This window comes from Nesoenas mayeri (genome assembly GCF_963082525.1).
Source record: "Nesoenas mayeri genome assembly, chromosome: 1".
NCBI classification, from domain to species: domain Eukaryota; kingdom Metazoa; phylum Chordata; class Aves; order Columbiformes; family Columbidae; genus Nesoenas; species Nesoenas mayeri.
Window position 1 is genome coordinate 82643366 of NC_137541.1, and position 19143 is coordinate 82662508.

Consider the following 19143-nt stretch of genomic DNA (forward strand, 5'->3'; position numbering starts at 1 on the left):
TGGAAAAGGGAGACCAATACATTATTTTAACCAGAAACAGATGTCAAAGTATAAAGTCAGTCTACTTCACCCAGACTGTCAATCCAGATGGTAAATTTCAAGAACCATGGGGAAAACTCTCAAATGTTTATCTGGTTGGACGGGCTTATTCTACTTTAGGTCACTTTGTGCTTTTCTACGCTGTGCCAAGCCTCAGTGTAAAAAGTAAGAGTGTTGCCTTGGAAACAAGACCACTAAAGATATTTTGTGTAGACAAGTTCAGACAACTGCCATAAAGTGTTACAGTCTGAAGACAGTGGGTTGGTTTTGGTTGCAGTAGGGTTAGGGGAGGTTCCTACAAGCAGTGGAATAGACTGGGATCTCCACCCCTTGCTGCAGTTATAAAGGCACTAACATCTAAGGAAGGAGCTGGGGAGGAGTTGAAGGGCCAGCTCCTTTTCTCTGGAGTCCTTGGTGAAGAAAGTTGTAGAGCTGTTAAACTAGTAGGCAATGAAGTGTTTATTGGGAAGAGAGCTTATCTCTTCCTTCTGTCTCCCAGTGAGAAAAATGTGGCTGAAGCTTCTTTTGGCTATTCTTCTCCTGCATGTAACAGCTGCAAAGGAACCTGAGCCGTAAGAACTACCATATTATTACTAATAGTATTCAAGATAAGGCTTTAAAGACAGTGATAATTAGTGCCACTAATTTTACTTCAAATATTAAATACTACCAGGACTCGTCTTTTATATCTGAAGAGCTAAGTTAAGCTGGAACGTGGATGACAAGTGAATGGTTCTCATTTAACGCGAAGCAGACTTTCTGCCTATTGCAGAACTTCTATAGGAGTCGACCTATGTGTTCAGAAAAGATAATAGCAGTAGTAACAGCAGCATACTTGCTAAAATGAGGTGGGTCCAGGACTCAGATAATGAGCAAAAGGGCAAGAGCACTGTCAGAGGTGTCTGGGGCACCCAGGGCTGGGCTCGCTGGGAGCTTCAGGGCAAGAGTGAAAGGCACTGGCAGAGTGTCCTGCATTTAATCTAAACCAATCAGTACATACTGAATAATATCAATGTTTTGTATTTGCTTCATTTGGTTGAGGCTTTTTCTCCTTTCTCTATGATGTGATCACTTTAATATTTGGATCTCACAGGCAGTATGTCCTGATGGTGCCTGCTGTCCTCCAAAGTGACTCTCCAGGTCAGATTTGCCTGCAGTTCCTTGATCTCAATGAGACAATATCCGTCAGAGTCATCCTAGAATACGGTGCTGTTAACACTACTATTTTTGAGAAAACCATGACAGCAAGCAGTGGCCTACAATGCTTCAACTTCACGGTAAATTAATTTTAATTTATGTCCTAATGGAGAAGAAATATAAGGAGGGACAAGAAAAATAGAGCAGAGAGCACAAGAGAGCAACAAGCAACAGAAGAAATAAGACTTGTTGAAGGGAAAGGGCATCAGAGGAGACATATATAGTAACAAACAAGGAGGCATTTTTAATAGGCATAAGAAATAAGAAAGGTCCAAGAAAGGTGATGGAAGGTGAAGTAGGTGGTAGAAGTGAGATGGGTGTCTCTTTGCAAGATCCCATGCCACAGGCATAGCTGTTCAACAGGCTCTGGCAAAAATGACTTCAAGAATAGCAACCCCTGCTTGTTTATCTGTTTCCTCACAGATTGTTCCTGTCAGTTCTGTCCCACTGGCTTTCATTTCCTTCTCTGCCAAGGGCATCACAGTCAGCCTAGAAGAGCGGCGGTCAGTGATGATCTGGAACATGGAGAGCATTGTCTTCGTGCAGACAGACAAACCTATCTACAAACCAGGACAGAGTGGTGAATATCTATTTAGTTTATAACATGTCTTTTAGGAAGTGATTTCTTCAGACAGAATTTCTCTGATGAGTGTGTTTCAGACTCAGCTACAGCATAGGCAGTTTCTTCAGTTCCTGCAGTTCTTTTACCAGCTTCTCTTAAAACCATTGCAAGTATTTCCTGTGGAATTCAAAGAGTCATCTTCAGGATGGCAGGAGACTCTCATCCCACAGTCTCTATTACTTTCTTTGTCCCTTCCTCCCCACTGATGGAAAGGGGGAGCTTTTACTGCTGCTGTTTCATTACTGGTGACAGGTCAAGATAATAGAAAGAGGTGACTAGGTCACTACTTAAATGCCTGGCATAAAACAGTTCTTCTGTCTGTGATGCTGGTCAGCATCAAAGACAGTCTGAAGACTAAGAGTGAAATCCATTATTTTAAGATTAATTAGAAGTTTTTAAGCACAAAATCATGCTATTTACCTTCTGGGTTCTGATGGCTTTGGACTTTATTTTTTCATGTTGTTTTTCCTGCTCTTCAGCTCTTCCCCTGTCCATAACTTCTCATCTGGCCATCAAACAGAGCTCCATGTATGCAAAGAACCATATATCTAGATCCATTTCTTAATTAATTTCTAGGCTTTAAGGTTTCTAGCACACAGCTAGAACACTGTAGGAAACACTAGGAGAATAGTTCCTTCCAGAGGTCAGCCAATAATATAACTATTAGACTGGATCAGCTATACTTTATTTAGGGATGTGTTCTATCTACATAGATACATAGCATGAAGGAAAGTTTACCGATCAGAATGTGGTGCCATCAAGGTGTTAATGAAAAAAGTCTTGATTATTTGTCAGATGACTTGGTTTTGAGGTGAGGGAAACAGTAGATTAAATTAAATTAAGAAAAGGTAATAATTTACAAGGACATTTTTGAAACATGTTTTTATGTTTTTCCTTGTGCAGTAGCTCATTGTTCTCCTTTTAGTTTTCCTCCTGTTAAAAAAAAAAAAAGAAAAAAAAAAAGAAAAAAAAGCACAACTCAAAAAACAACAACAACAAAACTGTACAAGATGAGAACAAACTGAACCAAGAGGAATTACACTGCATTATGAAAAACTGACACTGCACCTAGTTCCAGTGATATTTGGAACTTTCATATGTTCAAAGCAACAAACCTTGCTTTAGAGAGGGGGAAATTAAGAGGAACAAATTTGCCTACATCATGCTGTCCACTGAAAGAGTTAGGACTGTCAGTTGGGACCGCATGACCTGCATAGGAGTTCTTATTCATTCGGTCATCCATTTTCTCTGACATTAAGAAAACTTCCATGAAAGAATGTGAGAACTCAATGCTTAGAAGAAGTCCCCTCAGCAAAGTCTGTTTAGGATTCTTTTACCTTCAGATGTATTTTATTACATGCATCGTGTGCAAATGGGACCATCATAAGATCCAGTGAAACTAGGAGTACTAATGAATGCAAAACATCATGCTCAGCCATACAAACTACAGCTAATGCCAGCAGCCTGTTCCTTGTCTTTTCAGTGATGTTTCGTGTTGTTGCCCTGGATTTCAATTTTAAACCTGTTCAGGAGATGGTAAGTAGCCAGTAATATTCCCCTGTTTTTAAAATTACTGGACGACAACCTCTTCTCAAAGTTTAGATAAACAGTTGCTGTGGATAAAATGAGATATTGCAGAATCTAAATGCCAAATAATTAATATGATTTCCTAAGAACAAGCTATAAGCCTCCCTTATGTTAGAGTCACAGGGAAGAGTACAAGTGTGTAGCAGGTTGGATTCCTGACACAAAAGCTCCTGCTGTTGCTGGGACAGAGGCTCAAAAACCCCTCCACTTTGTTGCTGCAGACATTATTTTAGCTCTGACCAGAAAGCCCACAGTTCAATCTCCTGCTATTACCGTTCAGCAATTGTTGCATGCAAAAATTCTTAAGTCATCCACCTGGTACTTTATTAATTTTAGAAAAGGGGAAATGAAAATGGAAGTTGTTACCACAATCCTTTATCTCACCAGAGGTACTTTTTTCATTGCCAGCAAGCTGTCTTCATGTTTATATGATATAAGCCAAGAGATGGAAGGGTATTTACTGGCCACCTCTCATGTGGCTGTAATGCAGAAGACAGCACAATATTACCAAAGAGCTAGCATTACCAAAGAGCTAGCATTAATAAGCAGAGTGAGAATATAAGATCAAAGAAGTCTGAATCACGGTTTACATGCACCTTTATAACTCTAACTACTCAGCTGCTCTGCATTAAATCCAGCATGAACAGAAACTGCCCCAACATTCCTATCTCTTCCTTTCATGTAATCTTATTGAAGTAAATGTGCTATTAAACTGATTAAAATAAGAGATTAAGATCTCTGATTACTGGTATTATACTGATTATTTTTTATACATTTATCACAGTCCTACAGAAAAATAAATTTTGTTTGTTCAGCCACCTAATCTCTTCTCTCATTTTGTTTTTTACTCTTTCAGTATCCCTTGATTGCAATTCAGGTAAGAATTTTTTTCCTCTTTGTACTGTATTATGCATCTAAAATTGTAAGGCACGTGTGCTTACATTGGTTTGTATGTGTCACATAGCCAAATCTTCCTCCTGAGTACATCAGCAGAAAGTAACAGAAACTTCATAAAATCCTAGGATGCTGTTTAAACCTTACTAACATGGAAACCATGCCTATATTAATTTCAGCAGTCAAAAGCTGTACTGTTCCTATGTGTGCCTTTAACTCCCCTCCATCTCCTCTAGTTTGCTCAAGTTTTTGGGGGGTAGAACTTTTTGTAACTCAAGTGCTGTTGAAAACCATGAACACAGGTAGGCTGTGGGTATAATTACTGGCTATGTTGGCACTTTCATGGCATTTTGTAGTGATTTTTGAAACCACAGTCCATGTCTAGATAGCATTCTTGCAAGTTCTCATGTTATGCTGTGAAGTCAGGTGACTTTATTTTGTTTACAGTGAAACACATATATTTTAAGGTCTATGTGTGGGTTCTTTTGCAGTTAGTGCTTTAATGAGTTCAAGGAAATGGTGTAGATGAGTTTTGTTTAGTCTAACTAGCATAACCTATACTGAGAGTCAAACAACACCTCAGTGAATGCAGAAAAAATCCTTCCTTCTTCTGGCAGCTGAAAAAAAAAGGGGGGGGGTGTTGCTGAAGACCAAGATTTGTGTGAGATAAGCTTGGCTGAAGGGGAAGGATGAAGATTCTCTTTCTCTCCCCTCTTGACATAAAACCAGAGCAACATATACTAAAGAGCAGGAAAGAGCAGTATTGTGCAGCTTCTCCTGATGATGGAGAATAACACCTAGGCTGGCAGAAGATGCCTAAGTCTGAGATCAACAGATAAGTATCCAGCAATACTAATAATCAGAATACAAAGGCGTAATTTATCTCAACACACATGCATCAAGCAACTTCCCCAACAATTTAAAGCAACTTTCCCTGTTTCCTTCTTTGTTTCTGGTTTAATGTGCTAGTAGCAGTAGATTTCCAAGGTAAATAATCTGAGTCTGTATTCTTTTTTTCTTCAGGATCCACGAGGCAACAGGATCTTTCAGTGGCAAAATGTGACATCAGAGGTGAACATTATCCAGATTGAATTCCCACTAACAGAAGAGCCTATCCTGGGGAACTACAAAATTGTCATAGTAAAGAAGTCAGGAGATAAAATAAATCACTCATTCCTTGTGGAGGAATACGGTAAATGCTACCCATTGTTTTCAATCAATCCTTTTGATTTCTAAAACTTCAAACAGCTTCTTGGTAAAAGAAACTTCCATTAGTTGTCATTAAGAAATGGAGAGGAAACAAACAAACAAACAAAACCAGTAAAAGGTCAAAGAACAAAAATCAACCATTTTGCACAAATTCAGCTAGGAAAATAATCTATACAACAAATCAGTAAATTGATTGCAAATTTCACTGTGACAAACCAACCTTCTCCTAGCCATGTCCATGAACTTGCTTGACCAAAGCTCTGCAAGTAAGTCATCTAGACCTCACAGGATTCACCTCGTAAGTCTTGACTTCTCTTCAAAGCTTTGTAGAAATATGTTAGTAAGCCTTCACAGGCCAGGCCACTTCTCGACAATGTTGGCACTCCCATTCTGAGATCCCATTCCATCTGTGATTAACACTGATGATATATCCTCATTTTCTCTTTCATTTCAGGAGATCCTGCAAATTTACAATATGCCAGTATTGGGTTTTTTTCTTTTCATTCTTTGTCCTAGTGTTGCCGAAATTTGATGTCACAGTCACTGCACCAGAAAGCCTTACAGTCCTGGATTCAGAGTTCACAGTGAAAGTCTGTGGAGTGTAAGTACCAGGTGCAGAGTGGTTAGGAAATATGATAAAGAGCAAGAACTTCCCAAGGACTAGGAAAGAGACAGAGCTTAGAGAAAAGACAAAAATAAATAGGGCCTCAGAAAAGGTTGGTCAGGGTTGACTTGATGGTTGAAGATTTCATTTACTTGTGTGCTTGTGTCATTTTATTGTATGAATATTCTCTTCCAGCTGATGTTTGGTGGATTTAATAAATATTTTGAGTGATAGACTGCTAAAATGGAATGTGTCCGCTTCCAATAATCCATTTCAGAGTGAGAGTTTCATATAGCACAGCATTGTAAATTCCAGCAGGGGTCTGTCTTTAACTGTCTTTAGCTGTCTTTAACTCCCCCTCTAAGCTTAGTCCTTCAGGATTTTGCTTACTCTAACACCAAGATCTCATAATTTTGAATCTGGGTTGAAATCCTTATACCCTTGCAGATATGAGGAGATTTGCTTTGATTTCAGTGAGTCTAGAACTCCAGTCTAAGCTGAAGAGTGGAGATTAACAGTCATAATTTGGTCAGTAGCCATGTCTGTCCATCACACTTATAGAGGTATTTATTTTTATGTTTAAGGTGTCAGTTTGCTTTATGGGTTTAGGGATAAATAGAACTCATTAATACTTAAACTTCTGAGTTGTATTATCTTTTTGTAACAGCAGGAGAGTTATGAAAAAGCCTGTTAAACTATTCCATTCTGTGGCTTCCCAACTCACTGCTTGGTTTGGGTCTATTCCTGCATATATTAGCTTAAGTCAATTTTTCAAGCATCAGTTCATGGGCCTATTTCCTCTTCCCCTAGGTACACCTATGGCCAGCCTGTTGAAGGGAAAGTCCAGCTTAGCGTGTGCAGGGATTTTGATTCATATGGGAGGTGCAAGAAAACGCCAGTTTGTCAATCATTTACCAAAGATGTATGATACGTAATTATTAATTCTTCTTTGTGCTTGTCCTCTCTCCTGTGTTCTTGCTTCTCTCATTTTGCTCATCACAATTCTCTTTCTCTCTTTGTTGCTTCACTTCACTCTACTCATCTATTTGCTTAGATCACTAGCTAGGAACTCAAGACAGCTCATTTCTCTTCTTGGTTTCCCACAGATCTGAGTTCCTTCCTCATGCCTCAGTTTCCAGTGTGAAAAGTGTAGACAGTGATGTCTCCATCTGTCCTGTATAAATCACCTTAAAAGTAGGGGGAAAAGACGTCACTCACTGAAGAAGGCTCTGTGTATTCCCAGCATCCTTTGAAAGCCGTGATCCTTGGTAACAGGATTTGGTTTTTTCCCTTTCCACAGCTGGAGACAGAGGGTTGCCTCTCCCAGGTTTTCAGCTCCAACACCTTTGAGCTAAATCGCATTGGTTACCTGAGGAATCTTGATGTGAAAGCCATTGTCACAGAGAAAGGAACAGGTAATCCCTTCTCAACAGTCAGAAACAGCATCAGTGTTGTGGTCAAAAAGGAGAGTAGGAGATACTCAGGCTCTGCCTGCTGAGTACAAAGTTGTCTTCCTGAAGAAGATCCATTTTATAAGCACTATGGCAAACATTAACTCTGATGAAGCCATATGCAAGACAAAGTATATCTTCTCTTGACTCCGGATGTGTCTTACAGGTTTGCAACTTACAGCCACTCAGTCCATTTCCATAACTCGGATAATGAGCAGTATAGAGTTTGAGAACATGGATCGCCACTACAGAAGAGGAATTCCTTACTTTGGACAGGTAAGCAAGGGCATAGAGTGCTTGCATTGAAGATGACTGACAGGTATGACAACGTTGATGGGAACATTTGGGGGACTGCTTGGAGTGCGGGTGTTCTCCCAAAGCTTCTTTCTTTACATACAGTGCTCTGTTGGTAATTCTGAATACTGAAGAGTATTAGTTTATTCTAAGTTTGATTCTGCCAGAAATGCTTTCGATCAAAACAATCCGTTAACTGGCATTTTTCTAACTCACTTTTAAAGCATGATAGAAATCACTGCCTATCCCTTCAGAATTGACCATCATATGACAGCCAGAGATGAACAAAAAAAAAAGGGGAAGAAAGAGTGAAAGCAATTTAAGGAAAAAAAAATCAGAAAATAGCAATTATTCCTGTCTCAAAAAACTTTTTCACTATTGTATGTTTCATGACAAACCCCACATCACTCTGTCAGTGGTTTAAAAGGTAGGGATAAGTAAGTATCTCTCTCTCCTTTAGTTTAGCTTTTTTTTCCATGAGGAAAATATAAGGGAACATCTTACCAGCCTCACTGAAAGAAGAGAAGACATTGTCTTTGAAATATTTTTTCCCCCCTCTGGAACAAGTCTATATAACTTTCTCACTTGGTTTCCACTCCCACTCTGTTCTTCAGACTGCTGTGTACCTTGGCACTTCTTACTGGAGAATGAGGGTCAACAGGTTTCCTGGGGAGATGTGCCACAGTGAGTTCCTCAAACACACACATTCTCATACATGCTAGAGGTTAAACATGCTGAAAGACATGTGGTTGAAGTCTAGGATGTCACATCTCAGAGACAAAACTGCTGATGACGGTTTCAGGCAGGTTCTTCACATTTGTGCAAAAAAACCCAACCAACCAACCTACCAAAACCAAACCAAACCACACACGCACACACAAACAAAAACCAAAACCCAAACAAACAACCAAACAAAAACCTACACGCAGACAACAACAACAACAAACACTTGAGGATCATATCACGGAACTACTGCCTGGAAGCCACTGATACTCATACTTTCTCAAAATGCAGCAAATCCCAGTACCTGTCCTGGTGCCACCACATGCTATTCACGCTCTTTCCCCGCACTATGAAGCATTTGTTGCTGGCTACATGTTGTATGCCTTCACTTTTGTTGCATCCACCTGAATACTTTTAGTTCCCTATTGTTATTTTTGTTTCAGATGTCATTTGTCTCCATGCTGTTTCTGCCCAGTGAGGATAGCTTGTATTTAGTATTTTATTACTTCTGCTGCCTTTTTCTGAAAATAACTCAAAATGAATGCTCTGTTCTAGCAACCTAGAATTTAGTTAATGGTATCTGTTATTTTATGATTATTATTTATTATTATTGTTGTTAGGAGTAGTAGTAGTTTAAATGTTTAACACATAAACACCGGAGGCAGTAAGGACAGAATCAGAAAAGTGTTCAAAACAAAGATCTGGAGAAAAGACCTTCTGACACTTAAAGGTATCAGCAGCAGACTCTCAAGACTAAGAAAGGAAAACATGGAAGAAAGGAAGTATATCTCTAAACTGGGAATTTGTAATCAGAAGGGACTGACCAGGGAAGAGATGAGTTCTTGCTCTACAAAAGAACATTATCAATGATGTACCAGATGCTGAGGAAGTTCCTGCTCTGAACCTCATAAGATAGCTGAGACAGCTGCCAGAAAGTGAAGACAGCCATTTTTGTTCTTAATTATTGCTTTGAATTAAGAAGAAAAATGAATTCTACTGTGTAAAGAGCAAAGGAGTGCAAAACATTAGTATCTACATACAGAAAGATAATTTGCTGAACATGTCTCACGTTCTCTTCTACAGATCAAACTGGTAGGCAAAGACAACTCTCCTATTTCCAATGAGGTTATTCAGCTATTTGTCAATAACAAGAATGTGGACAACTTCACCACTGATAATAATGGAGTTGCACCATTTAGCATTGACACATCTGAAATGTTTGATCTTGAGATCAACCTGAGAGTGAGTATAAAACAAGGCTGAATAGAGACAGAGAGAGAGAGATTACGTCTCTCAAAGTAAACCTGCAAAAGATGAGATGAGGTTTGAGTTCTGGTAATAAAATTGTGCTTTGTCCAGCTTATTTAATGTTGTAATGCTCTCAAAAGAAGTGAGGAAAACAGCAGTTGCAATGCAATGGCCTGCTGCAAGGCTGCAAGATCATTTTGCTACTTTTTCCTTAACAGTTTCGCTTTAGATGCCATTCTAAAATATATGCATTGTGTGAACTAATCATTCTGATGTCAGTATGTGATGTTTTCCCTAGTGACATATGTTTATTTTCCTTTTTTTCCCCACTCCCTCTCCCGATTAGGCAACTTATAAAACCAATGAGCAGTGTCACTCTGAAGGTTGGATAGAGCCTTTTTACCCTGATGCGTCTCTCTTCATCCAGCGCTTCTACTCCTGGACTAGCAGTTTTGTGAGGATTGAGCCTTATTGGAAAGATCTGAGCTGTGGGCAGAAGAGGATGATCACTGTGCACTATATCTTGAATACAGAAGGATACAAGAGCATCAACACCATGAACTTCTACTATGTAGTGAGTGTGCAGTTGTTTCATGGTTTGTTGAAAGGGTCTGACAGGCAGCTATGTGGCAGTCCATCCACAGCAATCAGGGCAGTGAGTGCTCTTCCAGCTTTTGGTTTACCAGTCAGAACTCTGGCCAACAACCCAAGGACAGAAACAGATAGAGGTGGTTTTGCAAAGCTACCTCCTCAGGAAAAATGAACTCCATTTCTTGCCATGTTACTCCATTTCATAGTAAGGAACAACCCTCACAATGTCTCAGGCCAGGTTTCTTGTCCCCTCCTAGAAACTCTTTATGGTATTCTCTGCCTCCCTTTTCTCTTCCTTTTCCTTCTGCTTCCTGATCAGTGACAAAGATCCCAACAGTAGCAGTGGCAGCACCCAGCATGCCCTAAGGCTGGTGTTCAAGCATTTGAAATACATGCCTTGATTGTCCTGTCAATATATGTCGAACCTGACTGCTGTTTTCTCATGACAACCTCTACCAACTCATAAATGTGTTGCTCTTTTCTGCACAGGGCATGGCAAAAGGCAAGATTGTCCTTACAGGGGAAATTAAAGTTAATATCCAAGCTGGTAAGTTAAGTGGCTAATCCATGTTTCTGCATTAAAAAAAAGGGTTGGGGGATAGTTGAACTGAGGACTGAGGAAAGACTTCCTGGACGTATTCAGCAGCTATTGTGAGGGCTGTATCTGTCTCCATCCATGCATGTGTGCATGATACTAGCACTACCACTAAAATCACTATAAAGTCATATTTAGTCCAGCAACTAGTTCATTTGATATGAGTTAAGAATTAGTGTCCTGTAAAGATCTTCCCAAAGGATAATGTAGGGAATGCAGAGTGTCTGTCATAGGGGGCTATCTGAATCTCGCCATATGTTCAAATCCACAATAAATCAGAGAGCATCTGGATCTAAACCCAGCCATGTTATCTCCTGGCAAATCCAGGATTTTTCAGTTTATCATCTAAGTAGATTGCTTCACTGACTGGTATAGCTATATGCCAGTTGAGGATGGCTACTACTGCAGCAGATCTTTGCACTTCTCTCCTTATTGGTCCCTTTCTCTGTTCTAACAGACCAAACTGGCACTTTCACGATCCCACTCATGGTCAATGAAAAAATGGCTCCATCCCTTCGGTTGCTGGTATATACTTTACACCCTGCCCGGGAGCTGGTGGCAGATAGTGTCCGATTTCCAGTTGAGAAGTGTTTCAAAAACAAGGTGAGAGGCACTTAGATACAGCAAGTCTTACCTGCTGTCAGATAAATACAAATTCTTTGTGCACACATTCACAACAGATTTCCAGTTTTATTTCTTGTTTCCACCCACTTATCTCAGGATTAGTCTGCTATCCTTATGTGTCTCCTCTAACACCACCTCCTGACGTTATTGTCAAATGGTAAATCCTCTTTTAATGTTAAAATCTATTTTTCAGGAAGCCCGCACTACCGCCAGATTGTTCCTGCCTTTCTTGAACTGTATTAGTGTCTTATTTAGCTTAGACTGTTCTTTAGCAGAGTGAAGACACTTTAGTCTTATCTCACTTCAAAACTTAATGTAATTTTTTACACTCTTTTGTTGAAAAACACAATTTGTGTTTACCAGAACTAAATACATATAGAAAAGAAGCAAAAAACCACAACCTACAGTTTAAGTTTCCCTATGCTTTCTCCACTGAAACGATTTCCTCTGTGATTTTGAAATCAGATTTCACCTTTAAGATTTTTCTAACCTTCAGGTCTTCTGACCTTTCTAGTTTTCAGCTAAAAAACCCCATGACACATTGGGAAAAGACAAAACAAATGAGGTTCAGTAAAATGTTTCCACTTACCTGACGTGGTCTTCCCCTCCTGCTTGTTCCGTCTTTTCTAACATGTGTGAATAGATTCAAACCAGAATCTGTTCTGTATTTCCTAAGGTGATCAATGGATCTAGTAAAAATCTGATTTGCTCACTGTAGTGTTTTTTGCATGCAGTCTGTGTTATAATAAGATTTGATTTGATACCAGAATATGGCAGAATCACACTTCATTTTAAATCACTTCAGGTAGGCTTCATTTAAACTATTACAGGAGTCCAAAAGCACCCATTACAGGAGTCCTAAGCACCCATTATAGCAGAGGCCTGGACAGCAGAGCCAGTGGAGATCAGATGCTCTTCTCCATGCAGACTATCTGTTCTTTAACAGAAGCTTCTACCCCCCTTCTTGCCCTCCATTTACACACACATCCAAAGCAGCCCCGATCAGAACGGATGAGCCATAACAATATCTGTTTGATAAATTTCAGGTCCAGTTGCAATTCTCTGAAAAGCAGATGCACTCAGCTTCCAAAGTCAGTTTAGTCATTGAAGCTGCTCCCAACTCCTTCTGTGCTGTGAGCGCAGTGGATCAGAGTGTGCTGCTCCTGAAATCTGAGACAGAACTGTCTGCAGAAACGGTGAGCTGCTCAAACAAACGCGTGTATGTCTGAATGGCCTAACATGGAGTGTCCCCTCTCCAGGGAAGGTTTAGATAGGATATTAGGAAAAATTTCTTCATAGAAAGGGTTGTGAAGCATTGGAACAGGCTGCCTAGGGAAGTGGTTGAGTCACCATCCTGGAGGAGTTTAAAATATGCATAGATGAGGTTCTCAGGGACATGGCTTAGAAGTAGATTGGCAGTGTTGGGTTAATGGTTGGGCTCGATGATCTTAGAGGTCTTTTCCAACCAAAATGATTCTGTGATTGTCTCCTTCCCCTGAGGCACTGCTTCCTCCTCCTCCCTTACAGTGTCTTACCACTTGAGACTGTTAGATGGTGTTAGACTGCCACTGCCTTTTTGATGTGCCATAGCTGCCATAAACCAGCTATAATAGGCAATACACAGCCCTTGTTTCTTGGCAGATGGAAGTTCTCTTTCACGTGGTATTTGGTTTAACCAGTGACTGGCAGCACAACCCTCTGGTATATCAGCTACTACTCCCAGTTTTGTGTCATTAGCAAACTTGCTAAGGATACACTCTGCCCCATCATCCAGATCATTTGACAGGATTGAACCCAGTATTGATCACTGGAGTACACCACTAGTTACTGGCCTCCAACTAGACTTCGTGCCACTGACCACCACCTTCTGGGTTTAGCCATTTAGCCAGTTTTCAATCCAGGAAATAGAGTATTGTTTCAAACATCTCAGCTCTGGCAACTTGCAACATGATGGTGTAATCAGAATTGATCTTTCCACATACACGAGTTTTGTGTTTCCCTCCCCCTTACAGATATACAGCCTACATCCCCTGCAAGACTTTCAAGGCTACATCTTCAATGGCCTCAATCTAGAAGATGACCCCCAAGATCCCTGTGTCTCACCTGACAACATCTTTCACAAAGGCTTGTATTACACACCTGTAATGTCTGGATTAGGCCCAGATGTATATCATTTCCTCAGGGTAAATGTTCTGTACACTACTTAAGTCTGTTGAAGTGAGTAGCTTTAGATATTTCTGCAAATGCCACTTTTACTAAAAGTCATACACCACAAACTCTCTTCATGGACATCTATTCTTGGTTAGCTCTGGTGCTTACTGTGATTCTCCAGCATGCATAAAGCTCTTGCAGGTCTCTGCATAGATGTCTCTGGGCATCTCTGTGGTGGGAAGGCAGTAATGGGAAAGAGGGAGGACTAAAATAAACCTCAGCTACAGTATGGTTATGGCTAACCCTGAAATGTATTTTTTACAGGATATGGGCATTAAATTTTTAACCAACTCAAAGGTTCGACAACCGGCTGTGTGTACTAGTGAGACTGTAAGACCTCCACTGTACTTCTTGAATGCAGGATTCATGGCTTCTTCACACCATGTCAAATCATCGGGTAACATAGGGGACAGGAAAGAGATTTTATTTTACTCCTTAAATGATCTTCACGTGACATGGATATGGACAGTACTTATGCAACACATTGGTACTGATACTGAACGTTGGTCCAGCACAGAATGAAATTGCTTAGGATAATGGCCAATTCCCAAAAAAGCCTTTCAAGTCTACACTTCTGACTCATGTCCAGTTTCATGCTAGGAAGTGTTGGCAATTGGTAAAATGTCCCACAAAACTAACACTGTTTATACTGATCCTCTTTTGACCAGAGCTTGTTTGAATAGACAGTGTGACAGTAGATCTAAGAGCCAAATGACCTGACTTCTAGTTCTAGGTCTCATACTCATATCTGGAGAAGAAAGCACTCAAATAATGTCTTCTTTCTCTGTGATACCAGGTTATACCTAACTCACAGATACATTAGTGGCATTAATTAATATTTGTGTGGCATTACCAATAGTCTCAGAAAGAAAGGAGTAAAAGCTAATCATCGTACATACTGGACCATGCTAAAACCTGTCCTTTCTGAGAGTCTTTGTTATACAAACCCGATTTGACTGAATTCCTATTTTCTTACTAGCTGAAGTTGCTAGAGAGGAACGCGAGAAGAGACTTGTCCTTGAGACTATTCGGCAATTCTTCCCTGAAACTTGGATTTGGGATATTCTCCTAATTAAGTGAGTATTGCTCTCTTAACTGAGTACTGCCCTCTCTTTGCCTTGCTTTTAACTGTTACTAAGCATGTCCCCTGATGTCCTGCAAAGTGACAGTTCCTTGCCACCTCTTCTTACCTTTTGGCCTGGAAGATGTAGCTTTTACAATCATCACCTGACCACATGCCCTCTTCTTTTCCATGGTAAAACTACTCTGTCCCCAAGGACATCTATTCCCACAATGTGTGTACCATGAGTCATACTCCCTTCCTAGGAAGAGGGACACCTCTATTTAAAATGTGATTCTGCAAAATGAAAATTCTGAGTTTTCTTTCAAAACTCAGGGAAATGATGGGCAGAAGAACTTTTAAATGGGCTTTTCTCAGAAGATTTGGGTGATAAGTTCTGTGGGGGACATGGATGTGGGATTTCTGCAGACAGAATAGGGATAGTGTTGATTTTCAAAACCCGTAGCCTCTACTGAGAAGCAAGATATATGAAACTTTCCCTTTCTAAACTTGTCCTTTATCCATTCCCATCAGCTCTACTGGAAAAGCCAGCATCTCATACACCATCCCTGACACCATCACTGAATGGAAGGCCAGTGCCTTCTGTGTGGAAGAGTTGGTTGGATTCGGTATATCTGCGCCTGCCACCCTGACTGCCTTCCAGCCTTTCTTTGTGGACTTGACCTTGCCATACTCTGTCATCCGAGGAGAAGATTTCCTGCTTAGAGCTAATGTCTTCAACTACCTAGATCATTGCATTAGGGTGTGTACTTCTGCTCACATTCTTAGACTTAACTCCATCTCCAAGGAAGCTGCAGCTAAATGATTGGTGTAGATGACTAGATCTGCCCCTGCTCTTGGTTGATCCACTGCTCATTCTGTCTGATGACAGATTATCTTGACCGGATTTGTCCTCCACTGCCACTACAAAGCAGAGGGAGATCTGTGTGAGCTGTGACTAGGATGGATGTATAAGCACTGTTTCTAGAGATCATTAGATGAAGGAAACAAGTGCTTTGTGGAGTATCATTCACCATCCACAGTTATGTAAGCCATTGTTGGTTTTAGTGGGTTCTTTACCTTAGATGTATACGGGAAAGTGTGGAGAAGTGAAGGGCTTGTACTTGCCAAACAGAAGGAAGTAGGAATAGCAAGAAGTGTAGAGCAGACAAACTCTTCCTCTCCAGGGTGAAAGTACCCAGACATGGAGCACAAAAGTCCAGTACTTGCCCTACAGAGTTTCTGTCCAGCTAAAGGCTCTATTGCTCCCAGACACTGTGGGGTTGTACTCTCAATATTCAGTGCTTTGGAGGGAAAATGCCTCCAAACCACAGATGCACTGCAGCTCTGGATGGAGGGACCTTACACACAATTGAAAGGATGCTTGAAGAAAGAAAAGGAGAGAGCTGGTTGGCTTCTTGTTTCTTGTGTTGTATCTAGAAATCCTGGGGGAAAAAAAAAAAAAAGAAGAGGAAGTCTGAAGCCTAGATTTCTTCTGCTTGGTTTGACAATTAGGAATGTTCTTTTCCAAACTCTGTTAACAGTTTGGCCTAACAAAACAAAAGGCCTCGGGTTTTAAACATCCTAGAAAAAAGATCTCCATTATTGAGGCTTTCATCTTGCAATCTCATTTTTAAGTATTTCTACAGCAACTGAAGGAAAAACCACTAAACAATGGTTTCCTTTGCAAATTAGTTCAAAGACATTAGCACCAGCTCAACTGGACATAACATAACTCAATATTCTGATCAGGAATCAAATGTATGCATGGGATATTTAACATGTCAATCAAGAATGTCATAAGAAGCAAAAGGGAGTACTGTTAAGGTTACATCTGATGGATGATTCATCTAACACCATCATCCCAGGCCTTAAACACGCTCTACAATGTTAATGTTGGACATAAGCAGAGACTATCTCACCCCCTCTAGCAGTAAAGCACCATTTTCATATGGTACAACATCTTTATCTCATCACATTTCTCTTTCTGTTCTCAGATTAATGTTTTGCTGTCAGATTCCCTTGCTTATCAGGCCAAACTCATCTCCCCAGAGGATGATGGATGTGTATGTGCCAAGCAAAGAAAGACCCATGTCTGGAATATTTTCTCCAAAGAAATTGGTAAGTGCCTTTAAATCTACCTGAGATTGTTAATAATCAATTTATACCTCACCTGCAAAAAAATAATCCTCTTCCAACCTGGAGAACTTGGTCCAGCACTGGTGTTTCCAGCTGTGTGGGCTAAAGAGTTCCTCCACAACTGCAGTGTGTTTATCATTCCCATTTTTAGACATCAGCTCTCTTCCCATATGTCTGACCTAGAATGACTGACCGCTCATTATTTTGCACTATTTAATATCTGTAGATATTCATTATCAGATAAAATTTATTACTTTAATCATCAATCTGCATGAAAGAGGTCCATTTTTTTTTTCCTTTTCTGCTATTATTTAAGGTAATATAGTATTCAGCATTACTGCAGAGACCAAAAATAGTGGAGCTTGTGGAGACAAAGCACCTAGAAACATCAGTATTGACTACAGAGACACCCAGATCAGAACACTGTTGGTTGAGGTACTGCTGACAACCCTTACTGTTTGCCCTGTATTCCCTTCCATCAGGAAAGAAAAATACAGCAAAAGTACTAAAAGGAAGTAAAAGTTTTTCGTGTTCCCTAATGAACTCCTGGTTTGTCTCCACCTTCATCTGGCTGGGACAGGGTCTGGCCATTCAATCTAAGACCAAGTCTGCACCCATCTGACATCCTCTTCCGTAAGGATCAGTGGGTGTTGGTAAGTGCATATCTTCCTCATGCATAGGAGACACCGGAAATTAGGAACTCCATCTGATGGGAACTCCCTTTTAGTAGCAATCACATCAAACATGAACCTGTAAACTGTTGCTTCAAACCAGCTGTCTAAGGATGCTGGAGGATGGGGTGGGAGTGGCTCTTCTGTCACTGCATTGCTTCTGCATGCTTTGTGCTTATCCACTGCATGTGTCTCTCCTTCCCATCACCATGCAGCCTGAAGGCATCAGAAGGGAAAAGACCCAAAACTCCCTAATCTGTACAACAGGTAAGGGTCTTATATACTGCTGTCTTGTGAGGAACTGAAAGGCAGGCTGGAGTTTGCACTCTTTCCTGCAGTGCTCATTGGTGCTGTCCTTCCTCTTTCCCCGTGAATTCCCCAAATGGCAGCTAGTGTGAGCACTTACAGTTCAATTCCCTGCTACAAACCTCCTGTGTGATCTGGTGCATGTCACTTAGTGTCTGTGCTGCAGTTAAAAGTGCTCAGATGTTGAAGAAGGCTTCTCTGGAGCTATCATAGGGAGATGACCCATTTGTGTAAAATCTATTATGCCTTTCACACACTCAGCTGCTGTTGGCTATTGCATGAATAACTGTAGCTTGTAGCTTTCCACTTCTAGTGGGAGTGAGAGAGGGAATGTAATGTTCCCTTCCACACCACCTCGGTGCTGACAGGAAACAGTTTCCAAGGTTTCCTAGAAGCTCTGCTTAAAAGAGGCAAAAAAACCCAACCCTGACCATCACCAACAAGCTTTTCCCAGTGTCTCACTGAAAAAATTCCCAGGGTTCACAGACACTACAGCCTGTGAGCACCAGCCTTGCCCTGTTCAACTGATTTCTGTTGAGCAGTGACAGTTAATGGACCATTTAATCTAGTTTTCAGAATTTTGATTTTGTTGTGCCCCTCTTTCTCCTTATGTTCTCAGAGGCAGCTATGAGTTTCTGTCTATTGCTGTTTATTGCTGTCTATTGCTGTGTGCAGTTTTGTGCAATTCCTACCAGGAATATTTCACTGCTATAACCAATGTTCCTATGCAAATGAACTCAATATTTTTCTCCACAGATGATGTAATTATTCAAGATGTTTCTCTAGATCTACCTACAAATGTGGTGGAAGGATCAGCCAGAGCTTCCTTTTCTGTTGTTGGTAAATACATAACTAATAAAACAGAAAAAGAAAGATAATGTAAAAGATAAAAAATGAAAGCTTTTTCAGGATTCAAAATGTTTGTGTGGGAAACTTGTGAGCAAAGAGACTGATTCTCATCCTGTCTGGCAATGCTCTCTCTTGCATCAGAGAAAACAAATTTAAATATTGGTTACATCCTTCTTCATTTTTCTGTTCAAATTTATTGTATTTGAATGTTTTGATCTGAAGTAACACA

At 40.4% G+C, this 19143-nt stretch overlaps 1 protein-coding gene across 1 annotated transcript in view; it reads left to right on the top strand.

The window, feature by feature from the left end:
- Positions 1–489: 489 nt before the first annotated feature.
- The window catches only part of LOC308040744 (ovostatin-like), a gene marked incomplete at both ends in the record, with an annotated part of 28428 nt that continues 9774 nt past the window's right edge, over positions 490–19143 (top strand). The window contains 23 exons of the mRNA XM_080345045.1: positions 490–611; positions 1133–1316; positions 1660–1816; positions 3342–3394; positions 4302–4322; positions 5363–5531; positions 6065–6149; positions 6963–7074; positions 7453–7567; positions 7770–7879; positions 9704–9862; positions 10215–10442; positions 10949–11006; positions 11512–11657; positions 12725–12874; positions 13691–13861; positions 14154–14286; positions 14869–14965; positions 15484–15712; positions 16947–17070; positions 17405–17523; positions 17975–18026; positions 18822–18905. Of these exons, the coding sequence (XP_080201171.1) occupies positions 490–611; positions 1133–1316; positions 1660–1816; positions 3342–3394; positions 4302–4322; positions 5363–5531; positions 6065–6149; positions 6963–7074; positions 7453–7567; positions 7770–7879; positions 9704–9862; positions 10215–10442; positions 10949–11006; positions 11512–11657; positions 12725–12874; positions 13691–13861; positions 14154–14286; positions 14869–14965; positions 15484–15712; positions 16947–17070; positions 17405–17523; positions 17975–18026; positions 18822–18905 (2878 nt within the window). The remainder of the gene's footprint in view (positions 612–1132; positions 1317–1659; positions 1817–3341; positions 3395–4301; positions 4323–5362; positions 5532–6064; positions 6150–6962; positions 7075–7452; positions 7568–7769; positions 7880–9703; positions 9863–10214; positions 10443–10948; positions 11007–11511; positions 11658–12724; positions 12875–13690; positions 13862–14153; positions 14287–14868; positions 14966–15483; positions 15713–16946; positions 17071–17404; positions 17524–17974; positions 18027–18821; positions 18906–19143) is intronic.